The sequence below is a fragment of the Chenopodium album genome, chromosome 8 (assembly GCF_948465745.1).
Source record: "Chenopodium album chromosome 8, dcCheAlbu1.1, whole genome shotgun sequence".
NCBI classification, from domain to species: domain Eukaryota; kingdom Viridiplantae; phylum Streptophyta; class Magnoliopsida; order Caryophyllales; family Amaranthaceae; genus Chenopodium; species Chenopodium album.
In genome coordinates this window covers 66549809-66574021 of record NC_137841.1, presented here as the reverse complement: position 1 = coordinate 66574021, position 24213 = coordinate 66549809, and the positions used below count along the sequence as shown (strand labels likewise).

Sequence of the window (24213 nt, the reverse complement as noted above, 5' to 3'; positions counted from 1 at the left end):
TGAATGCACAAAAGACATAGGAGACAGGTAAGTAAGAAGGGCAACTCAAGAGTGTCTTATTTGAAAGTACCAGTATTAAAAAAATAGCAACGAGTAATGCTGAATCTATATCTGTCTTCAGTGTATTAGATCTAAATCTCAATATCATAGTTTCTCATTTAATATATCTACATTACCTACCATGGTTAATTCCTAAATCTTAGGCCGAAATTTAACAGATTTGTCTTACCTACGAATTAATGCTCAACTTCACCCCTGCTGTTAAGTTAAAACAAGATTATTGAAGACAAGCAGAATCTAAATCTATTTGTATTTTACAATGTGAAAAACACAAAAATAGTGACCACCAAAAGCAGTAGATAGACAAGGTAAGGCAGTTCAAATCTAAAAAACGAAACTGCTTGTTAGTTGTGACCACCGACGATCAGTAAACTCTAGGAACAAAAGTAATCCATACATGACAATGACTCTTTTTCTAACTTATACTTCGTACATGTAAGAGAAAAAGCCAAAATCGAAGGTCTAAATCATAAAGCACAGGGGAAAAACATACACATTGATAGAACAACCTCCCAACTGAGTGTCTGAGTTACACCAGCTACTAAGAAGTTGGATAAAAATTAAACACAAGGCAACATGAGCAGAATTTAACCCTCTTTAAAATAACTCAAAAAAAGAAATACACTTTATGTTAGCAACACTAGTACTTAACATAGAGCTTCTTATGTTAGCTACCATACCACTATACCAGTAACGTTTAAACGATGAGATATCAAATACTAAGCTAGTCTAAGGCCGTGTTCTTTTGAGCTTTTGGGCAGAGGAGAGTAGAGCAAATCAGATTTTGCAGAGAGCACATCAAAGCTAGACTTCCACACACTGCATAATAGGAATGTGTACAATAAACCTCGTCAATTTGTTTAGGTACACTTGACTACTAGAGTGTACAATAGAGGTTGTTTCCAAAATCGACTAATGCTTAAAAATTATAATACTCCATAATAAAAATCCCGACTTTATTCGTGGACTAAAACTTACGTGACATCAACAACGATCGATTTCAAAACAAGGTACTCTAACCTAACATCAGAAGTACTAAAGTACCAACTATCTAACATTCTAACCCCTTACCACCAAAAGAACCTTAATTACTTGCATTCGTTCGAACTTAGTTATCACATTACTAGTCCTATCAAACGCGACAATTAAATTAAGACAGATATCGGAACAGTGATACATACATAATTACATAAAAACATAAAAAGAACAGAATCGTACAAAATAGGAAAAAGAAAACGATTGGTTTGGTAAGAGGGTCCAATCTCTCGACATACGAGTAATTCATAAATCTTAATCATCAATATCTTTAAAACGCGTGATCTTTCTTTTTCATTCACTAATATTTGTTTTTCTCTTCTTTTTACCATCATAATCAAACACATAATTTGCTTTAAACATTATAAATTCATATTTCAATCTTTATAAAAAGCATTCCAATAAACTTTTTTTTTTCTTTTTCCACCAAATTAAACTCAACTATTTTCAAATTTTTTAGCGTTTTTAGATAATTAAGAGCTAATTTAAGATAATCAATGTTAATAGACGAAAATTTCAAAATTTCAGGGATTCTAAAAAAAAAACTAACAACTATTTCATATTGTACTAATCGATAAATTACAAGTGTTAAGCAGACAGATTAAAATAAATAAGCACATGAATGATCATGATTTCACAGTAAACAGACAGGTTATAAAAAAAAAAAATACATGATCATGATATAACAACAGTAGTATTTTTTGTATTCCCTCCCTCTCTAAAAGTTATTCCTGTTTGATAACAAAAACCCAAGAACTTTTAGAGACAGAGAGAATAGAACAAATAGTAATAAACAGAATCATAATTCTTAAAAAAAAAAAGAGGGGAGAATTCTTGCCTGAGAAAAAAAGAGTAGGAATAATATTGGGAATCAGAAATGGTGATGAAATTTGATGAAGAGGAGAGAGAAAGAAAGAGAGAGAGAGATTGAGGAGAGAGAAAGGAAAGAAGGTCAAATATAAGAGCAAAACAGAGTGGAAAGTGGGACTTAAGAGAATGGGATTGGGACCCACTTTTTTGCTGATATGTGCATATTCGCCTGCCGTTTTCTTAGCTGTCTTTTTTTCTCTTTTCTTAGCGTTTCCTCCCACCGATTTATTGTTGATGTTATTTCTTCTTTATTTTGCCGATTATTAGATTATACACACGAGAGCATGATTGACAGCTGAAAAGAGTGAGGTTTTAAAGTGTAAGCCGCTGCTTAGGTGGATTTTAAGAGAGGGTAATCTAATTATAGGGATGGACAAATGTGTTTTTATTTGAATGGATTATTAACAATCTATACAAGAGATACTCATAAGAAATAATCCTAATATGGTAACACCTTATTCTAAAGATATTTTTTAAAATTTTTATTCCATATATGGAAAATATATTACACAAATATATTTTTCTACTCAATATAATACTGGTTATATCACAAATCTCTTACATTTATTGTTTTTTTTTTTAAAAAAAAAAAAAAAAATCTCTTACATTTATTATGGAGTATAATTTCTCTTATTACATCTCCTCCCCATTCACCCTATCATAAAAAAAAAAATCTCTTACATTTATTATGGAGTATATCATCTCACTTTTATTAGTATAATAATTATTACGGAGTATTATTATCCGATTCATTTTCCGTTTCATTTTCCATTTCAATTGTCATTCTTTAATTTTGGTTTTGAAATACAATAGTTTGATACGGAGTATAACATAGATTAGTGGATAGATATTATGTTATTAATGTTGTAGTTCAAATTAACATTTTATTATCTGATATATTTTCTAATATAGGTTAGGATATATGTAAATATTTGGATCATTAAATGAGATGGTATAAAAAAAAACACATGATGGGATTAACTTTATTAAGAACATTTTAATACTCTACGAGGGGTAGGAATTTAGGTAGTAGGTATGTTAAAATACTATGCTTAGATGTTAGGTGGATCATATATAATATAGGACTAGTTAATGCTACCTTTCTCAAAACACATCATTTTCTTTTCCAATTTTGTTTGAAAATATTTTTCAACTCAGAAAAGGGGAGTGGCGTTCTCATGTGAATATTGATTTTTCTTCATAAAGAAATACAAACTTCGAGTACACTCGATTTACAATTTTACATAATCTATCAATTTTATTTGATTGGGTTGCATAAAAATATAATTTTAGGTTTTCAACATAATTTCTTGAAAATGCATGATTTCCAATCTTTGCTCCAATGGTTAGCTAGCTGTTTGAATATTTACGGAAATTACTAGCTAGTCCTTAAAATTTAGCATTTGAGATGTTTTCACAAATACCGATTAGACTCAAAAGGATAAAAGTCCAAACGAGCCTAACTTGACTCTTCATTTTAAGCCGCTTTGTTGGCCCAAATCAAGTCTAACCCAACCCAACCCAACTCCTATGATAACTATGGTGAAAAATTAGTAGATCAAGTCAAATTTGATTGTCCGGGTTTGAGTTTCTCACAGCAACTTCGAATTCATTATATGTTGGGTTATCGGGTCAGCAATTGTAAAACAATTTCAAGCTTATAACCAAGTACTCTTTTCATTTATTTACAAATATTTCGATTTAACTTTTACACTATTTATATACATCTTTGACTTGTCTTTGAATTTTATACATAAGATTCAACATAATAGTAAAGGTTTTGTTAGAATCGTCTCAAAATCTCAATATACAAGTATAAATTTTAAATATCAACTTTATATTATTTATGCTGATAATTAAAGATATTGTCAAAAATTCACATTGACCACATATACCGATCAAAATGAGACACTTGAAAAAAAACAGTATACATTCTATTTTATTATTGTACAAGTATAGTATGGAAAAGAAAGAACATTTTCTAAAATTGGTGTACAATGAGAAGGAGAAAAATATAGGAGCCGTCAGCCAAAAAGAAAATAAAAAATGGAGTATTGACAATAAAAGGTGGGGCCAAGGCATGAAGATTCGTTTTATGAGTCTCAAAAATGCCGGCCTATTTGGACCGACCAAACCGCCCTTTCCATGCTTACCATCCTGGGCCACGCCCAAAGTAAAGTGTACTAAAGTTGTTCATTCTATTTTATTCATTTCTTTCTTTCTTTATTTAATTTGATTAAACCACTCAATTTCTTTTTGGAATGTTAAGACTTTTTTCATTTTCAGTCAATAGTCTCAATTTTATGCCATGGATCTAGAATATCTTGAATATTCTTATTTTAATCATAAGTAATACTATTGCCCTGTTCTCTTCACCTTAAAAAAATGATATTAAGTAAAAATAATTTCAGTTCAGTAAAAATAAGTTCAGTTCAGTAAAAATAATTTTAGTTCAATAAAAATAAGTTCAGTTCAGTAAAATTTAGTTTTTTTAAAGAAGAATTATAATAGAAAATCACTAAAAATAATTTCAGTTCAGTAAAAATAATTTAAGTTCAATAAAAATAATTTCACTTCAGTAAAATTAAGTTTAGTTCAGTAAAAATAAGTTCAGTTCAGTAAAAATAATTTCAGTTCAGCAAAATTAAGGTGAATAAAACAGGGCCTATCTTCGGATCGTATTATATGTAATTTTGAAATTTTTTATATCTCACAAATAATACTTCAAAATTGCATATAATACGATCTAAAGGTAGTATGTAGTATTATAAAACACACTAATATATTTCGTTATCAAAAAGCAATATTAAATATAATTAAAATGATTTGAGGAATCTGTTAATAAATTTTAAAAAAATGCTCAATTAACATGACATATTCATGAATAAATCAATAGTTATGATGTCCATATCTAATCAAAAGTTGTCAATATATTTACAATTTTTCTACTTAATAACTTAATTTTGTTTAGCAATCAAGGAAATAAACTTTTATTTTCTAATATAAACCATCACATATAATCTTAAGTTAGATGTAGCTTTCCAAAACAAATTTAATGGCTTTTGGTAACTTTCAACTTTAAAAGCAATAATTGTTAGGCAAGAGTTAGACTCTTGGAGTTTTCATTCCTAAAAGGGCTATTCTAAAAGTACCAATGTACATGTTGTTAGGCTCTTCAATAATTAGACAACTCCCTATAATGTCGAGTAAGCCCACACGAGGAGAGGTTATCGAACCGGTCTTTGAAAAGTGGGCTTGAATTATAAATTGGATTGGACAAAACTTTAATTGCATCAATTATTGCTCAAAAGAATTGGCCAAGCAAGGTAAATCCAAACCAATTTATCAACTAAAATAAAAATTATTTCAAAAAAGTCATGCTTAGAAATCATATGCTTCATATTACCCTAATATAAATGGAAAAAATACACTTTAATAATCCCAACTATGGGCGATTTACCTAAAATAATCCCAACTATCGTTTATTCTACAATAATCCCAACTATTAGGTCAGTTTTCCCCCAGCAGTCCCAAACCGGTCAACAAAAGTCAACAACCTATTATTGTAGGTTGTTTGACACGTGTCAGTGTGTAAGTGGTTCTAAAAAAAAAAAAAAAAAAAAAAAAAAAAGAGAAAACCAAAAAAATAAATCTGGCAGCCAACCCTAACCACCACCTCCACCTCCTGCCGCCCAACCACCACCTCCAACCCTAACCTCCACCTCCATCTCCTGCCGGAAACGACTCCCACTACCCCCAACCGCACCACCGAAACCCCCAGCCGCACCCACGACCCCCAGCCGCACCCCCAAAACCGGCCAAACCACCCAAATCGCACCAGCAGCACCCATCTAACCCACCCCCGACCTCCGAAACCACCAACCTAGCTCACGCCAACCCCGAAAACCACCAACCTAAGCTACAACAACCCTCGAAACCTACCCCTACTTGAATCCGCCGCTATAACTGCCCCTCCTCCCTTCTCTCACCACCGAAACCGACGAATTTAACAAGGGTGATCTGGGTTGGTGGTTGCGGCGGAGGAGAGAGAATCCAACGGTGGTGTTGGTGCAGATTTGGGTTGGTGGTTGCGGGCTTGCGGCGAGGATAGACGGTTGCAGGCTTGTGGCCGGGGAAGGAGGATGGTTTCCCGATAAGGATAGGGAGGAGGGGACGGGGTTGGGGAAGGGGACGGTGTCCCGGTGGTCGGATTTGGGAATGAAGGGTTGGCTGTGGTGGCTAAAGGGAGGAGGGGTGCTTGGGCTGATTTTTGTTTTTATTTTTTTTTATTAAGCCAATCATGTGTTGACATGTGGCATTTAAAAAACAAAAAAAAAAGTTTACCTTTTCAGCAAGTAACCGGTTTTTGGGACTGCTGGAGGAAAACTGACCTAATAGTTGGGATTATTGTAGATAAATCGTCCATAGTTGAGATTATTAAAGTATATTTTTCCTATAAATTGAGTGATTTTATAGCTTTAAATCACAACTCTAAAAAAATTCAATATTGTGATTCATAATTGAGCTTTTAAGGGTTGTGGTTAAATTAAAAAATAAAAAGAAAAGTTGCTCATCAATTTTTATACATCCTCTGTTTAGATATAGTTCACCACTTTGACTTTTAAGTTTTTCAATCACTTTGACCATTAATATCTTTAACCGTTTTCAATAAAAATTAAATAAAAATTTATAGATTGAAATAAACATTTGAATAATCAAAAATATTTTATATAAAATTGATTACTAAGTAACATTTAGTTTTGGTACTCTGAAGAGCCCCGTTTTGACTTTTACAATATTCATATATAACATCTTAATCACGGTTTGTGATTTATATATAAGATTAAACATAGTCATGTAAGTACTCGTTAGATTTCGTCTCAATGTACATTTATCGAATGTCATCCTTTTATGGTTTATACATATTGATAATTAAAAAAAATGATAGTCATACTAAAACACTTCCATGAACAGAGGAAGGTTTTTTATTTTATTTTATTTTATTTATTTATTTATTTATTTTTTATTTTTTGGGTGGGTGTGTGTTTAAAGAGCCACAAGAGTATGAGAATCGATCTCGAAATCTCCTGAAATTGAGAGAGAAGTTCTAACAAACTGAGCTATCTCTCACTCTCAACAGAGGAAGTATGTTACTCAGTATAAAAAAGAAGTTTTAGAATAACTATTTTTTTAAAAAAAGTTATAGAAATAACCTTGCGTGACAGACATCCTAAACTAGTATTTATTTATTTATTGAAGAAATCCTAAAACTAGTATAGTAAAGAATAATGCAAGGTTCAATTGTCTTTCAAACACATGAATTTCTCTTCTATGGCTATCTTATCCCGTGCCCAAAATCTTCCACGAATGGGAGTTGCGCTCTTGTTGGATTATATGGACAATTAGTTAGCTCCTTCTCCTTCTTAAGCTAATACTTGGACCATTCAGATTTCCTAGTCTCCTCCTCATCATGTTGTTGTTAAGATAAATTTTGATGGCTATGTGTGTGGTGGCTCAGGGATGTTGCAGGTGTGGTCATTAGAGACTACTTGGGTAATCATATCTGTAGTCGGTCTTATAATATTGGTACAAGTACGCCTCTTATTGTCGAGGCTATTGCCCTTCGCAATGACATGCCTCTTGCCATGTCCCACATTTTTATTGAAGGGAATAACTTGCTTATAATTAATATTTTGCAGGGTAAAGCTCAATGCTCGTGGAAGATTCAAGTACTGCTGAAAGATATTAGAGAGCTCCTTCGTCGTCTTTTCTCTTCCGCCTAGAGAGGGCAATAAAGCAACATATTATGATGGTCATTTCAGGCAAACGCACCAGGATATTGATCCTTTTTTAGATAGTATTTTTATTTTATTTTATTATTTAATACTCCCTCCGTTTTTAAATAGTTACTCCATTTCTCTTGGATATGCATGCCGATGCTAATCTTTGGTCACTAATATCTTTAATTATCAATAAGTCTAAATTATAACAATTGAAAATTAATAATCTATTCATTGAGATAATTCCAACAAGTACCCACAAGACTATATTTTTTCTTATGTATAAATCACATACATTAGTCAAAATAAGACAAATAAATAGTGCAAATGGAGCAAATATTTTAAAACGGAGGGAGTATAAGTTCGGTTATAATCTTGACTCTTGAGAAAATGCTAGCCTAATTTCTTGTATCTTTCCTTTAAAAAAAAAAGCGAAAAATATGTGCCCAAACCTGGCAAGATCCAGAGTTATTGGCCCAAAGCCCCAAACCCATTGGATTTCAAGTCATCTGGGTTTTTGCTAAGTTTTTGTTGGAAGGAGCTTAGAACTTGTAAAAAAATGGGGATTCTGAGAGACAAGCGAACTTCCCCATCTTCTTCTCCCACTTCAACTTCTCCGTGTGCTGATCTCAGAAACGCCTACAACAACTGCTTCAACAGGTGATTTTCTTGCTCATCTATTTCTTCTAATTACCTAATATAGAACAATTTAAGTGTATAACTGTATATTAGCTAATCAAATTGGGGTCAATTTTAGAACCCCTTTACATATTTATTAAAATGAATGATAAAATTTGCTTTATTTCAATTAATTTCCAGTTTTTATGATGTGGGTATGTAAAATTTTCAGGTGGTATGCAGAGAAATTTGTCAAGGGTCAATGGCAAAAGGAAGAATGTGTTGTTGAGTGGGAGAAATACAGGGAATGCCTTTCTGTATGTTCATTTGATCTTATCATCTTTATTACATGGTTGAGTTTATGATATTGTTTTTGGAGAAATTGTTCAAATTTATGTTGATTTTTAGACTGTTTTTGCTCATGAAATGTGATAGCTAGTCTAGGGGTTTGATGTTTGTATTGTTAATTGACAGCAACACTTGGAAGATAAGCAGTTAAGTAGGTTTCTGGAAGTTGAAGCTAATAAAAATCCGTTTTCGATGGATCGAATCAATAGAAAGAGTTCAGTTGATGGTGCTTCAATGGGTGGTGCCAGCACCAAGTAATGTTGTAATTTCTTGTTGTATATACTGATGCAGTTGCTAACAACTTTGATAGTCAACTTTTATTATACCTGTTGTTTTTCCGAGAAAATATATGTGATACACTTCTAATTTCCCAATTATGGAATCTTGTTCTTGTTATATTGTTGTTTTATTGTATGTTTTCCAAGAGATTAGCCTTGGTAAAAAAATAACCTGACCAAAACAATCCCACATGTTGAGGATGATACTACACATTAATGAAGTGACTTACGTAGTAGAAAAATTCTGACGGACAAATATCATAATCTTGAAAGAGATAACTGATGGTAATAGTGTAACTTTTGAGTTAACAGTCTTGCACTATCAAGTCCTACATTTGGAGAAGCATATTAATTCCTTTTCATCTAAGATTATGTTTATGGAATCCAGTAATCACCAGTGGATTTGGGACTAGAAAATTCTTTGTCCACTTTCTCCAACCTGTGTATGTTCTTAAGCTCATTTTTCATCCAGAGCTTGTCAAAGTCTAATGTGTGGATAGAGAAGCAATTGCATTTTCTAACCACCATATGTCATGTTAGAGTGTAGCCTTGGCGAAGCAAGTCTTCTACATATATTTGGGTTCTGGCCTTTTATTCGAGAAGTTTGAGGTAGGCAGAAATAATACTTTCTTTTCTGTGTTTCTTAGGCACTTTAGCAGTGTTTTGGTCTAGGAGTTTGAGGTGGGCTCAATCATGGTAATAGGATTTGGCACAAGGATGTGAATCACAACAGTATTCTATATTGTATGCATTGCCTCATTTCAAAGAGAAAAGTATGTGTCAACAATTCTCTTTTCCCATTGATAATCTACTTGAGCTTAATTTCCAATGTTTGTCAATTATGCATGTGCTTGTTGATGAGAAATCTTGGGCTGGAATAATTCTAAGAAGCTTTAACAAAAGACGATATGATTCTATGTTGATGGCTAGACTAACCAGCTAGTTAAGCAGAACTATTACTTCGATACACAGGGTCTATGTCTGTCTGTGATTTGGGTCTTTAGAGGCCTGGTATGATTAGGTATGTGCTCCATTGCAATATGAACAAATGCTTTCTTGAAATTCTTGGGAATTGTGAAGCTGCAATCAAACAGAGTTCATCTTTGTGAAGGATTGAAGGTGCAAAGAATGTTTTGACAGATTTCTGATTCCTTGTTTTGGCACAAGTGGCCTGTACATTTTTGGTAGACGCGGAAGACTGATGAATGTGAGGTGCATGACTTGCAGATAGGGAGCAGTAAAAAAAATTCATTCCTTGATTAGAATTATTTGCTGCTGCTCTTTTCTGAGGGTATTTTATCACTGGGATATCAATTATTTTATACTGTTTGATTGTCTATGGAGGGGCATAAGCAGCTATTCAGATCTGCAGATGGTAGTAGATTAGATGTTAAGGGGATTTCTGAAGATGAAATCGCTTCTTTTAATTTGGTTATTCATTATATTCATTATGGAATTCTGGAAGATAGATGTCTTATATTATTTCATTAGCTATGATCCGACTTTGTTCTATATACTTTTTTACTGGATCTTGGAAAATTATACTGAACATACTGAAATTGGTGTTTGTTCTACATTCATATGCTGGAGTCATACATCGTTCTATATTCTCTGTTAATCATCCTATAAATTGCATTTACAGGAACTGAGTTATAGCTAAAAGCTACCATTCGCTTCATTTGAGTTGATTCAATCATTATTCAAAAGCATGGGCTGTCACAATTCAAATCTGTGGCATTAATCTGCCAAACAACTCAATTGTGTCTACCAATCGTCTGCATTCTTTTTATTCAGAAACGATAAATAAAACAATTAACAGAGTAGATGAAGAATGAGATTAATTCACTAATCAAGATTCAAGAGGGTAATCATTGACAGTGAGCAGCATTACTAACACCTGTTACAATCTTGCAGCCCCATACTTTATAAAGTCAGTTGATTGGATGCATCCCCAGTCGCTTGTTTCTACCCCCGGTCCTTTCCCAGCCCCCATACATAGCAACTAATCAATGTGAAAACTCTTAGAAAAGTTAAATCTTACTACAATGTTAAGGAAAAAAAAAAAAAAAAAAATCAGCTTTCTCTTCTGTTTCCCATGATTGCTCATTGATGCTGCTGGGATGAGAATAAAAGCTGCATGATCAACCTCATTTCTTCTTAAATAGGAAATGAGCAACCATCCATTCTTCCCCATTGTCGTACCCAAATAACTCAGCCACTGCTATGAAGAAGGTTCTCCAATATACTATCCACTTTAGAGCTGAGTCCCTGCCATAAGTCGACTCCATTATTGGCCTTATGTAAGCCAAGTTATGGTCCATTCTTTTAAGCCACTCCTCGCTGAAAAAAAGGATAAAAATGTCTATCAACATGCAACTTATCTTAATTAATAAATCTAAGCCAACTTGTGATGAAACTTGGCATGTTAAATTGTTTGGTAGGCTTAAGCTGCGGTTAAATATTATCAATCTTGCTTTCTCACCTTGTTTGCGCGTAATGTTTCCCATTTACAAGCCAGTGGTTGACAATAGAGACATCATCCTGCAATGAGATCACCCATAAGCAACTAGACATAATTGACTCAGTGTAATGTTTTATAAAGATGAGACTATGGGATATTGGAATTCATAATGGGTTGTTTGCAAAGTCTCAAGACTGCACAGCTCTGTATTAGGTGGTTGCTGTTGCTAAAAGGATGGTAAATGGCAATTTCAGACAGAAACCAAACAAATTGAGGTGTTTGAATGACGAACAGTAATTTGATTATAATTTCCAATTGAGAGACAAGGGATTGGCATTAATCAGACAGATCAGTTCATGCTTAATACTCTCTTTTCCCGAAAATCATTGTTCCCTCGGTTATAACAGTGTAATATAAGTTGGCAACTAAGCAATCTGACGATAAAATCTGGAAGGTAGTATGATACGAGTAGTAATGAAACTAATGAGCATCTAAACGAAAGAAATGTTGCAAATAAGGTAGTATAATTTGTGTTGCAGTAACAGTAAGTTATGATGCTTTTACAGGCTAACCTGAAAGTACAGGAGCAGATTTGCAGCAGGCATTGTGCCTCCGGTGAAGAAGTACCGAGTGATCCAGTCATCATCATTAATATCCTGCATACAAGTGTGTGAACAAAGTTCTCAATACTTCATAGCCGACTCAAACATGCAGTAGGTCATCGAAACTCAGCAAGTATATACAGGAAAGTACAGTCTGTCTAGACAAGAAGAAAATACCTCAAAGTGGTATGCAAAAGCTTTATGACAGAAATAATGCACAAATAGAAGGCCATCAGGTTTCATCCAATTGGATATCTTCTTTAGAAGATCTCTGTAATTCTTCATGTGCTGTAGAATTAATCATCAACAAATCATATCAATTCTTTGCTATTCAGAAATATCCAACTTCCTGATGAATAGTACTAGTATTCCTAGGTAATACTGTTATAGTCATACCTCAAACATTTCGATAGACAGTATCAGATCATAAGATCCCTCCATGTCAAATGTGCTTATATCTGCTACTATGATCTCAACGTTTTCCAGCTGAAGATCCCTGAAACATAAGAATATGCACACCTTAGAACTTGTTCTAGTTAAATACCCTCCTCCGTCCTGTTAACATCTAATCTGTACTATTTAGAGATGTTAACTTAATTGCAGGACAAAGATTTGCAAGGAAAATGTGTATGTGAGATGAAGATGAATGAAAGACGCACCTGCACCTATCCTCAATGTGTGCTTTCTGCGTTACTGAATTGCAAATTCCGGTAACCCTGCAGTTACTGTACTTTTGTGCAATATACAAAGCAAGCGATCCCCAGCCACATCCAACATCAAGAACAGTATGACCATCTTGTATCCCTGACCTCTCACAATATAATTCTAACATTGCTTTCTCTGCATCATCTAGGTTTGTCTGCTTGTCAGAAAAATAACAGCAACTGCAAACAAGAGGCGGAACAAATTAATGCAGAACAGAAAAGATTAATACCGATAATCAACAATTCAAAGATGCACATTATTGTAGTTCTACTACCATACTAGTAATACTACAATGTAAAAAAGAATACAAAATTGCAAACTGATTATTTTTACCTGTATTTGAGATGCTTTCCTAGAACAAGCTTGAAGAAGGAAGTAGGGAGCTCATAGTGTTGAGTTTTTGCCTTATCAGTCTGAATTGCTATTGGCATTTCTCTTAAAGCTGCAAGAGGAGATATAGTTGATTAATTACTGCCTAATTGATCAGCAATTCGACACATACTTTGCGAAATTGGTGGAAGCAGAACTACAAGAAGGCTAGGGCAGTCTTCTTTTAAAGCTACACCCTGCCTTCAAAATTGGTACATTGTGTTACAAAAGATAATCTGAACTTCAATGTCATTTAATCAGATTCCTAGCAGCCTCAGTCAAGCATAATTTGTCAATTTGTGTGTTACATATCACCTCATTAACATTTAACTCACATCATATTAGAAAATGCAAGGATAGTATATGTGACTATTAAAATCGAACAGACTCAATAGAGGAATTGAGACTCTTCTCTAAGCAATGCAAAGACGAGATTAATGGACATTACACATTAGCCTTATCTCTATACAAGAATGAGGATATTATTTTCATAGTTAGACATTCAATCATCCAAAAATTGTTAACTACCTCTATTACATGATTAACCATCCAAAGATCCATAACACCCACATTCCAAATTACAGTTAGATAACCAAAAGCTCCATCATTTGGAAAATGTACCAGTATAAAAAAACATATGCTAGACAGCCATTTTTCATTTTTTTCGTTCCGTCTATCATTAATAGTCACGTTGACAGTGTAATTTAAACCGCTATTACAAAATTATAAATAAAAAAGTGGTAAGAAAACATTACAATGAACAAAGTGTAGAAGATCAGAGAGTTGAAGTTGAGAAGAAGATTTGTAGGAAGAACGAAGGCGACTGGCTAAGAGAAGGCGAGTAAGGCGTCTAATAAGAGCATCAGGCAACAAGTTTCTTTCATGTGCGCCTAGCATTAGCTTGGCAGTTGCTTTGTATGCCATTTGCTTCATTTCCTCCATTTTTTTTTTCTCTTGTATTTTCACTGCTTTGTTTCTCTGTATCTCTTATCTTTTGTTGCCTGAATTGAAATTTAGAATTGTGGTGTTTGGATAGATAAGTGTGGTGATGTACCAGGCCACGTTATTGGCTTTTGTCAATGTACTAAACTCCCCTTTCTAGCCCTTGTTTTGGGCCCGCCCAAAAATCAATTCGATTTTAAAACGTTTTGGATTAGACTAGTCGGGAGATCATAAAGTTAAAATCATAAACCCAAATACCATAATAATTTTTTTTTTTTTTTTTAATGAGGAAATTCCATAAATGCATAATAATTGCTTTTGGTCAAGTTTGAAATAAAATTTGAAACTCTTACTACATATTTTGTACAAGTAATAAACATGAGTTGTGCCATAATTGCAATTAATAAGGAATTAAGGATTATAATTATACTACTTTCCAACCCCCCACTCCCACCAAATTCTTAGGGCATGTTCCGATTGACTGAACTCAGCTGAACTGAACTTATTAATTAGTGATTTTTAACTACGGATTAGTGATCTTTGATTATTTATTACTATACATATGTATATATACAAATGTACATAATAATAATAATAATATTATTATTATTATTATTATTATTATTATTAATTATTGATTATTATTATTATTATTATTATTTATTGATTACTATTATTAGTATTATTATTATTATTATTGTTATTATTATTATTATTATTATTACTATTATTATTATTATTATTATTATTATTATTTATTGATGATTATTATTATTATTTATTGATTATTATTATTTCAATTATTATTGTTATTATTATTATTATTATTTATTGGTTATTATTATTATTATTATTTATTACTTATTGATTATTATTATTATTATTATTATTATTATTGTTGTTGTTGTTGTTGTTAATATTATTATTATTATTGTTGTTGTTGTTGTTGTTGTTGTTGTCGTCGTCGTCGTCGTTGTAATAATAAGAGCTTAAAAGAATGAAATTTGGCTTTATATCATTAGCAATATCATTAGACGTAAATTAAGAGATGAACTGAACTGAAATGAACTGAAGAGAACAGGCCCTTAGTTTCCTACATACCAAATCGTCCTTAAACTAATTGCTATGAACTTGACATTTCTTTAAACGATTATAAGAGAACCAATTACTCAATTAGTACTCCGTAATTCACTTTTTTTTTTTTTTTTTTTTTTTTTGAGGAATCCGTAATTCACTATTGATTGAGTGAGAATTTGGATTTAAGAGGTGCCATAAGGTATTAGGTATGATGTTAGTTTAATTTGGATGTTTTAAAGCTTGATTAAGTAAATTAATATCGACTATTGACATTTTCATGTCCCAAATAAAAAGGAAAAGAAATAAAAAGTAGGTGTTGATTGCCGACCATCCACTTACTTTTACCAAAAACTATCAAATTACTCCTAATTAATTAATCAAAAAACTTTCAAAATTATATAATAATATTCATTATAAAGAAAGAAATAAAAGCTAAAGCAAAGACAAAACTTCTATTCTCTAGCAGTATACTGAATCACTGATCTTGCTACTTTGCAAAAAAAATAATTAATTCTATGAACTTAAGCACTAATTCCTGGATTTAATCACATAAAACATGACATTAAAGCTTCTTCAATAAATTAATCATCCACCTAGATTAAAGCCCCCAAAGCTAGAAGAATCGGAACCTTCCACCTACCTTACTCCAAAAAAGTCTCTCTCATTCTAAATTTGCTCTCAAATTTGGACCCATTTCAAGTAAGCATCTTTTTCTCTCTTTTTCACTGTATAATCCAAAGTTTTGGTACATATTTTTTGTGGTACTTTGAAGATTTGATTGATAATTACATGTATGCTTTTCTGGGTAGTTTAAAGATTTTGTTTCATGGGAGAAGAGATGTTTGAATCTGGGTTTTCTATACATAATGATTCAAGTGATGGTGAATTGTTGCGTGATATTGAAGAGATTAGTAATGCCCTTTATTCAATGAACAAAACCCATGAAAATTCTGTGATTTCTTACTCTAATTATGGACCTAAATCGCATTTTAGTGTACCAAAACCGAACCCAAAACCGGGGTTTGATAGGGAGGAAGAATGGTTGAAAGAGGAGCATAAGCAGCATTCATCTATTTGGGGTTGGAAACCCTTTAAAGCATTGTCCCACATTATTAGGCAGAGGAAATTTACTTGCTATTTCTTTTGTCATGTTCATTGTATTGAGAATTTGATGCTGGAATTTAAGGATGTTTGTATGAGTGTGCATTGGAAGAGGAAGGATGTTGTGCTTAAGACCCGTCCGTCGAGGGTTTCGAATGGAATGGTTGAGTTTGAGGAGACATTGATGAGTAAATGTACTGTTAGTGGTTCTAAAAATGGGCATGGGGGTTTTGTGAAGTATGAACCTAAGCATTTTTTGCTATATGTGTCGATTGTTGGGGCAGAAGGGTTAGAAATTGGAAAGCATTGGGTTGATCTTACAAGATTGCTTCCTCTTACTTTGGAGGAGTTGGAGCAAGATAGATGTTCAGGGAAATGGTCGACGAGCTTTAAGCTTGCAGGCAAGGCGAATGGTGCTACTTTGCATGTTAGTTTTGGGTTTTTGGTTACAAAGGATGGATTAGCTGAATCAGGTAGTTGCATAAAACCACAGCTTGCTCTTAGCTTGGAGGGAAATGAATTGAACAGGACGAGCTCTGTTGATTCTGGTTCTGTCAGAGGCAATACCTCACTTAGGCGGGTGGGGAGTGTTCCGAGTAGCTTAAATAATGCTTCTTGTTATTCATCTCAATGTTTGGATGCAAAGATTGGTGGGCCGAAGGATGAATATGATTTCTCAAATTCCATTGATATGCTATATGGTAAGCTTGAGGAAGGGAGGGTTGATAGTCTGACAAAGTTTGACAAGGTTCTTGAACAGTTGGAGTCGATTCAGTTGAGTCCAAACTCATTATCTAGTTCTGTAAAAGATTTTTGTGGAACCAAACATGATGATGCAGAGTTTACAGTGATAGAAAAGGGAGTAGAATCAGAGTGCTCCCCCAAGGAAGCAAAAAAGTTGGATGAATGTATCCCTGCAGATTTGGAAGCCTCAGCTGTAGAAATAATTGATGTGGCTGACATTTTCAAGGGTGAAGAGATATGCTCAGAGGAGGAGACAAAGGTTGATCATTGGGATGAAGCCTTGAATTGTGTTTCAGAAGAGGCTCCTATAGATAAATACAGTGTTGATACTAAAGAGTCAGATCTTGAAGAAGAGGCTTTAGATTTGCTTAAGATGTTTATTTCACAGTCTGATGAATTAGAAATGTCAGAGGATGATATGTCTGTTGAGATTAAGGCCAAGCATAAAGGAAGTAATCTGGTCAAATCATTGAGCTTAAATGACTTTGAAAGAACTGTGGCAGATGATTTCTGTAATCTGTTGCAAGACTTGCGTACTCCCTCAAACCGGAGTTTCAATGGCGGGCTTGAATCTCCTCGAGAACGCCTTTTAAAACAGTTTGAAGAAGATATGATGACTTCAGGTAGCCTCTTCTTGGGTGCTGATGTACAAGATGATGTGTCTGATTATGACTTTGCAGCTTCTGGTGTATCCTCTTTAGAATATAATGTTGAGAGTGTAGATCTCTCGCCTTTCATTGATACTGCAGGACTTGAAGCGAATGAAAGTTTTCAACAGTCATTGAGAAATAAACTGAAAGCAAAAAGCCTTGAACGCTTGGAAACTCAGACCTTGATGCAAAGATGGGGTTTGAATGAGGAAGCCTTCCAGAGCTCCCCTTATTATAGCACTGGTGGATTTGGGAGTCCTGTTTTTGTACCAGCTGAAGAACCAATAGGATTGCCTCCTCTTGCAGAAGGCTTGGAATCATTGCTTCACTTAAAGGATGGGGGTTATTTGCGTTCTATGAGCCCTTTGCTTTTCAAAAATGCTAATAATTGTGGGAGCTTGATCATGCAAACCTCAAAGACTCTCGTGCTACCCACAGAATTGGGTTCTGATATCATGGAGATATTGCAGTATCTGGCATCAGTTGGCTATGAGAGACTGTCCAAGAAAATGCATAATTTACTGCCTATGGAAGATCTCTCTGGAAAAATTATGCAGCAAATAGCATGGGAGGCTTCGTGCTATGCTGAGGTGTCTGAAAGGTTTGTGAAATGCTTGTTGATGCTTTGCTTGCTCATTACATGTATCTAGGCCTTGTTTGGTTTGGGAGGCTTGTGAAATTCCCATAAAACTTCAAGTTCATTTGTTTGGTTAGCTTCCATGGAACTTAATGATTCTTGTGTTTCTGAAGTTAGTTGCTTTAGAACATGGAAAGCTGCTTACCAAGAGAGGGTTGGTGGACTTCCCATGATATCTCTTAACAAAAGTTTTTCCCCTCAAAATTGATACCCTTTTTTTTTGCCAATAATTAATTAGTCTTTTACATTTATAATGTGGAAGTTGTTTTATGAACCAAACGAATCTACTTTGTGACATGACTTTTCATGAAGCTACACATCTATGATACATGAATTTTTATTTCAGTATACTTAACTTGTTGGTAGGGGATGGAAAAAACAAGTTTGATGGATTTACATTTATTCTTACTACTGGGATTAAGCCACACAAGGCCTAGAAATGCTATCTTATCTTGTTTTAATTGCTAACTTGTTTCCAATTGCTGCCATAGGTCTGCCTCTCCTCAGTATGAATCTAATGTCAAGATTGAGGTAGAGAGTCCTCCATATGTTCAGGGTTGTAATTACTTTAGTTCAAGGTCAACTGGCAGTGATATCAGGTCAGAATATGTGGCCGCTAAAGATCTGGCCTTGTTGACACTTGACAGGATAGAAGCCCTCATGATTGAAGGGTTGAAAATACAGTCAGGCATGCCTGATCACAATGCACCTTCCAGCATCAGGGTAAAATCTGTAAAAGAGGTCAGATATCAACCCGGGATTGACTACTTTGATGACTCTTCCGACTATGTTAATGGATTGTTGGATCTTTCTATTTCATTAGCTGAGTGGTTAAGGCTGGATGCTGGAATGTCAGGTGATGAAAATCAGGATGATAAGAGTACAATGAATGTGCTAAGAGCTCATCATGCCAAGTGTAGCTATTTTAACAACAAATCAGCAGGAGAAAATAACACAGAGAATGAATCGAGAAATTGCGGGATTTTGGGAGATAATCTTACACTAGTTATGATGATGCAGCTCAGAGATCCACTCCGAAACTATGAACCAGTTGGTGGCCCAATGCTCTGTCTAATTCAAGTCAAGAGACTAATTGAACCTGTGACTCTAGCACTGGAAGATGACAAAGTGGGAGAAGGCAGGGTTTCCAGGTTCAGATTAGACGAAGCTCATGTTGCAGGATTGAATATTGAATCCGACAATCTAGAAACATGGTCTTCTAGGAGACACAAACAATCAGGATCTCGGTGGTTGCTTGCTAGTGGTTTGACCAAGAACTGTAATTCTCGGTTTTCAAAGTCAAAGTCAATAATAAGAATCTCCTCACAAGTGCTTAGAAAACCATGGACACGAAACTTCATTTGGAGTCTTTCACACCCCATTCATGAAGTTGAAGCTGACCCTCTGAACCCACTCACTCGCAACGCTGACGTTATATTCCCTCAAATGACTGTTTGAATCCCATGATAAGAAACATGTTACCTTGAAGAGACTACTATTCCCTCCTTTAGGAACTTGAAGCGCAAGTATATCAAATCATATTTTTGCGTCTTTTACAGTTGTTTTGTAACTATGATATGATACTAGAATTACAATTTGTTCAACTGTTTTTGCTGTATATTGCTTAAGGATGGTGACTTCTGACTTGTTTTTGCTCTAAACAGGGTAATGGTTTGTAATTAGTCAATTAGTCAATGAAATATTAGTGGTACATATTGGAGTGTCTTTTGAATTCTTTTTAGGCCAATCATATAGCTTTTTTGTGACTAAATAAGATAAGATTTTTGTTTTGTGGATGTAAATGTAACTTATTTTAACCTACATGACGTACACTCATTTTTTGTTGATGATGTAACAACGCTTTGTAATGTTTCACTGCTTAAGCTTAAATCATACTTAAGGAATAAGAAAAGTTAAGTTTCTCAGAATCTCATTCTTAAGGGACCCAGCCTCTTAGGTGGCTAGGTGAGTTTTCGTGCTAACACTGGCTGTTCTGTTTTTTGGTTGTTCTGTTTACTACAGTGGCTTTCAGCTTACCTAAACTTGAAGGCAGGGTTGCTATACTAATGACAGTAGTAGTCCCTCGGTTCGAAAATAATAGTGATGTACACTATGTTGGAGCTGTTAAGAAATTAGAATTTCAGGGTAGGTTGTCTCACACTTCCTAAAATTAGGAATAAATCATGCACGGTTTTACTAAAATATTACTAACATATTTTTACGAAAACTGACAAGTGATTGAGGATGGGAATGAGACAGCTAGTCAACGACTATTTTCATGGGTATGTTGGTGAAATCATGGCAAGTTCTTAGTATGAGGCTTGGTAATTGCTACAGTATCAGAAATATTTTTGGGCAGAAGTAGTAGCTTAGAAACGGAAGTTTGCCAGGTAATTTTGTATAAGCTGATGTGCTTATATTAGACTTCAGACGGCTTATTATCTGGCAGAAAAGTTGTAGAACTTTGCTGTCATGTTTATCATGTCATACTTTGAAGACCATCTTATTTGCAGTGGGAAAGAAACTTCCTTCCTAGGTAGAAGCTGTAATTTTCCGCGAATTCCAAACCTATCATCTTCTTTACAATGAAGAATGCCTTAATTGTTCACTCATTGCTTATCCTAACAGTTATTCAAACTTTCAAACGTATGTCAGGCAATTGATTCTGCTGCTTGTATAGAATTAACTTGGTTAACTTAGTTCTTGGTTTCTGATTCCTGATCATCTTTCTGAGTACATCTAGTCAAATGTTTTTCTCTGTTCCCAAAACTGAATCATGTACCTGATGTTTACGTCGTGTTTGTCTAACAAGTTGCGCTTTGAACAAGGGATGTATTTACCAAATATTCCTCTATGAACCAAACTACATCTAGCTTTTGCTTAAGGAAAGGAGGGTATGATAGACTCCTCACCCTGGGATAATTGGCGTATATTGTTAGGTTAGCCTAATAGAAAGAATGGTACTGAGTACACAGTCTTGACAACATGCAATTATTCTGTCAAAATAGGTCCAATTATAAGTACTTGTTCTGCTACATTCAAATGATATGTATCTGAATATTCGACTTCATTCAAATGGATAATTATCTTACAAGCTGTTCCGGACTAGAAATATGATTTCAGACTGCCAGATTCAGCTGTAGTTTCTGATTTACATAGTTCAATGGGGTTGCCTCACTGTTTATTTTTCTCTTTACAGTCAAGACATCACCATAATATTTGTGACTGAAAAATATATATGAAATAAAGTAAACTCTTTATATACTACTGCTGTTAAAACAGAAAATGGCACACTACATCTAACAAGCCTAAGATGACTAGTGTTTATTGTGTTCAATTTGTTACTGCAGTATTAATTTACAGATCTCGGGTCTCCTGACAAAAGTGAAACACATGACAGTATGTGGAGAAAAAACTTTTGCTGATCCCATGTGGTCTGCAACCAACCCACCAAGCTCTGAAGGAGGAAACTGAAATTCCTTGCAGCTGACAAGTACTTGCAGAGCATAGAGCTCTGACAACATCCTCGAAGTTAACTACTTTGGGGCGTCATGGATATGATTGCCTTCATATGTTGTTATTACGTATTTCATGTCATCCCTGTCTCGCTCTACTCTCTTCTTTACAGGACAACTGTCTACAGCACACCTGTAGTAGTTCCTGCATATACATATGTTTCGAAGAAAGATCAGCTGCAGTAGTAGGCTAGTAGCAGTAAACTAGTACATTAAACTTGGTAATGTGTTGTTCATATTATTATGCTGAAAATAGGCTTTGTGGGAGTTAAGTTACCTTGGGTTTGGACTGTTTTTGACCATCTTCTTGCCATACTTTCTCCATTTGTAACCATCATCAACGACATCAATCTCCGATTTCATTCTGAATGCAACCCTTTCCTTCTTCTCTTTGCCATTTCTAACCGATCCTGCTAATAATAGTGAGTGGAAAAATTAAAATTCAGAATGAATATATTTATGCATGCTATATCATCCAAGTATAGCCAAGCAATCATAAAAAGAGGGAAAAGGCGGTATAGTTGAACTTGCTTACTGCTGTTCTCTCCCTCATTTTGGATGTTGCTGCTTCCCCCAATATCATAAAACTCAGTTCCTTGATACCCATAATTCTGAGTACCCTGTGAACCAAAATCCATGGATTGCTGCTCGTTCCCCCAACCTTCAAAGGAAAAGAAGTCTGAAACCTCGAAATCAGTACTCTGCTCGAAAAAATGATCACTTCCTGAGGACTCTAGTGAACTGAAAGTGTTAGTAGTAGTTGTCATAAGGTTGTTGTTGTTGTTGTTGTTGTTGTTGTTGTTGAGGTATGCAAGGGATGGGAGGGTCGGATAAGGAACGAAACACGAAACGTATACGTTGCTTGCCATTGTCAAATAACAGAAGTAGCAGCATACATATAATGTGCAAGATATTCGCGCTTAATACATCAGTGAAACCTTCCTAGGAGCTTCCATTGACATTTAAGTTACAAGGGAAGTTTCATATGTTGGTTCTCTGGATTAAGTGATGGCTATATAGGAAAGTAACTAAGGGGGGCCTGTTGAAGTGTGCAATGGTAAAAGTTTTATATTTGAAAGGGAAAAGGACTGATGACATAGAAAGGGAAGGCCAGAGAATCATAGATCTAGATGGGACATACCATTTTGCTATGGATGACTTGTGAGTAGACTTTGGTTTAATAATATTTTCGGGGTTGATTTCGTGACGTACTTTCAAAATTTTCGAATTCCTACGACAATTAGACTTTTATAATATTTATATTTATACTAGATAATGCTTCAATTATGCTCGGTTTTAAAAATTACAGAGTAGTAATTGAATTATAGAGGTCTCTATATTTATAAAAGTCTCTATTTAATCTAAGTCAATAGTCAACCATAAATAAATAAATAATTAAGTTTATAAATAAATTAATGATTTTGCCCAAAAAAAAAAAAAAAAAAAGGAAAACTCCCTCCAAAAAAAAAAAATTTAATTTAGTATAGGATATAGATATGAATATGAAGAAATTTAGCTTTGACTATATTTTCTTATTGGTTTATAAAAATCAAATGTTACTCTGTAGTATGTCGTTGATGAATTGGTTTCAATGAATACTTTCTTTATAAACTATGTATAACGTTTGCTAATACTAAATTTTATACATATAAAGTAAAATTTATGTAATGGAAAGTATGGTAAAATTATTGCAAGTATTCAAAAACGGGAGAATTATTTATTTATAATTTTATTTGAGTGGATGTGCTTAGACCAACCCGTCCACCAAGGGAGGAATACAAGTCAAATTCTTTAATTGTGATTATATATATGATATGAAGATCTTATTTATATTTATAGTTATGGTAGTTTCTTAGCTTATGCGTATTAATATAAGGTCTACTATGCATTATCAAAAATACGACTATAACTTATTAAAAAGCAGCATGCCTTTTTGCATTTGTAGAGTTGTAGTTGTTGAAATAGGCAGTAACTGATTTCAGCTGCATTTAAATGATAAAGTGATAATAAGCTTATTATCCTCCCTCCCTCTAAAGTATATATATAGTAAGATTAGTAACCCCTCTGAATTTATGTGAGATATTGTTAGATTAATTAATTTTTTATAATTAAAAAAAATTCATAAGTTATGAATTATTTCTGTGATCGTTTGAACTTCAAAATGTTGTAATTTAAATTTTTTTTTTTTTCAAAAACAAAAACTTGCTGAGAAATCAAATAAAGAAATTGCACGTTGAAGTTAGTTTTAGTTTAATATTGTATTGATCAATTAAAAAAATGTGTAAATTTTTTAAACATTTGATTTCAAATTTCATCATGAATTTTTTTTTACAAAGTATTACATACAATACAAGTACAGGATTGTATTTAAAACTTCATGTCATCCTTAATAATTATAAATTTAAAATAATACAAATAGTA

At 33.8% G+C, this 24213-nt stretch overlaps 4 protein-coding genes across 5 annotated transcripts; 2 read left to right on the top strand and 2 right to left on the bottom strand.

The window, feature by feature from the left end:
- The first annotated feature begins 8226 nt into the window (after nucleotides 1-8226).
- LOC145556327 (uncharacterized protein At4g33100-like) lies at nucleotides 8227-9118 on the top strand. Its single transcript, XM_081617980.1, has 3 exons — nucleotides 8227-8405; nucleotides 8596-8680; nucleotides 8838-9118. Exons 1-3 carry the CDS (start codon nucleotides 8305-8307, stop codon nucleotides 8967-8969), a joined length of 318 nt encoding a protein of 105 aa, XP_081474106.1. The 5' UTR covers nucleotides 8227-8304; the 3' UTR covers nucleotides 8970-9118.
- A 1585-nt stretch (nucleotides 9119-10703) lies between these two features.
- LOC145556326 ((S)-coclaurine N-methyltransferase-like) lies at nucleotides 10704-14145 on the bottom strand. The gene is made up of 8 exons (XM_081617979.1): nucleotides 13882-14145; nucleotides 13091-13199; nucleotides 12712-12936; nucleotides 12449-12548; nucleotides 12230-12340; nucleotides 12023-12106; nucleotides 11472-11530; nucleotides 10704-11329 (listed from the first exon to the last, which is right to left on the bottom strand). The coding sequence occupies exons 1-8, from the start codon at nucleotides 14066-14068 to the stop codon at nucleotides 11137-11139; spliced, it is 1068 nt and encodes a 355-aa protein (XP_081474105.1). The 5' UTR covers nucleotides 14069-14145; the 3' UTR covers nucleotides 10704-11136.
- A 1502-nt stretch (nucleotides 14146-15647) lies between these two features.
- Nucleotides 15648-20066, top strand: LOC145556325 (protein PLASTID MOVEMENT IMPAIRED 1-RELATED 1-like). The gene is made up of 2 exons (XM_081617977.1): nucleotides 15648-18241; nucleotides 18769-20066. The coding sequence occupies exons 1-2, from the start codon at nucleotides 15972-15974 to the stop codon at nucleotides 19733-19735; spliced, it is 3237 nt and encodes a 1078-aa protein (XP_081474103.1). The 5' UTR covers nucleotides 15648-15971; the 3' UTR covers nucleotides 19736-20066.
- Nucleotides 20067-21310: 1244 nt separating this feature from the next.
- On the bottom strand, nucleotides 21311-22855 carry LOC145556324 (uncharacterized). Of its 2 annotated transcripts, none has more exons than XM_081617975.1 (3): nucleotides 22328-22855; nucleotides 22070-22205; nucleotides 21311-21937 (listed from the first exon to the last, which is right to left on the bottom strand). In XM_081617975.1, the coding sequence occupies exons 1-3, from the start codon at nucleotides 22659-22661 to the stop codon at nucleotides 21814-21816; spliced, it is 594 nt and encodes a 197-aa protein (XP_081474101.1). In that variant the 5' UTR covers nucleotides 22662-22855; the 3' UTR covers nucleotides 21311-21813. The 2 variants fall into 2 exon arrangements, with proteins under 2 accessions (XP_081474101.1, XP_081474102.1); XM_081617976.1 differs by having other exon boundaries at nucleotides 22070-22202.
- Between the last annotated feature and the right edge of the window lie 1358 nt (nucleotides 22856-24213).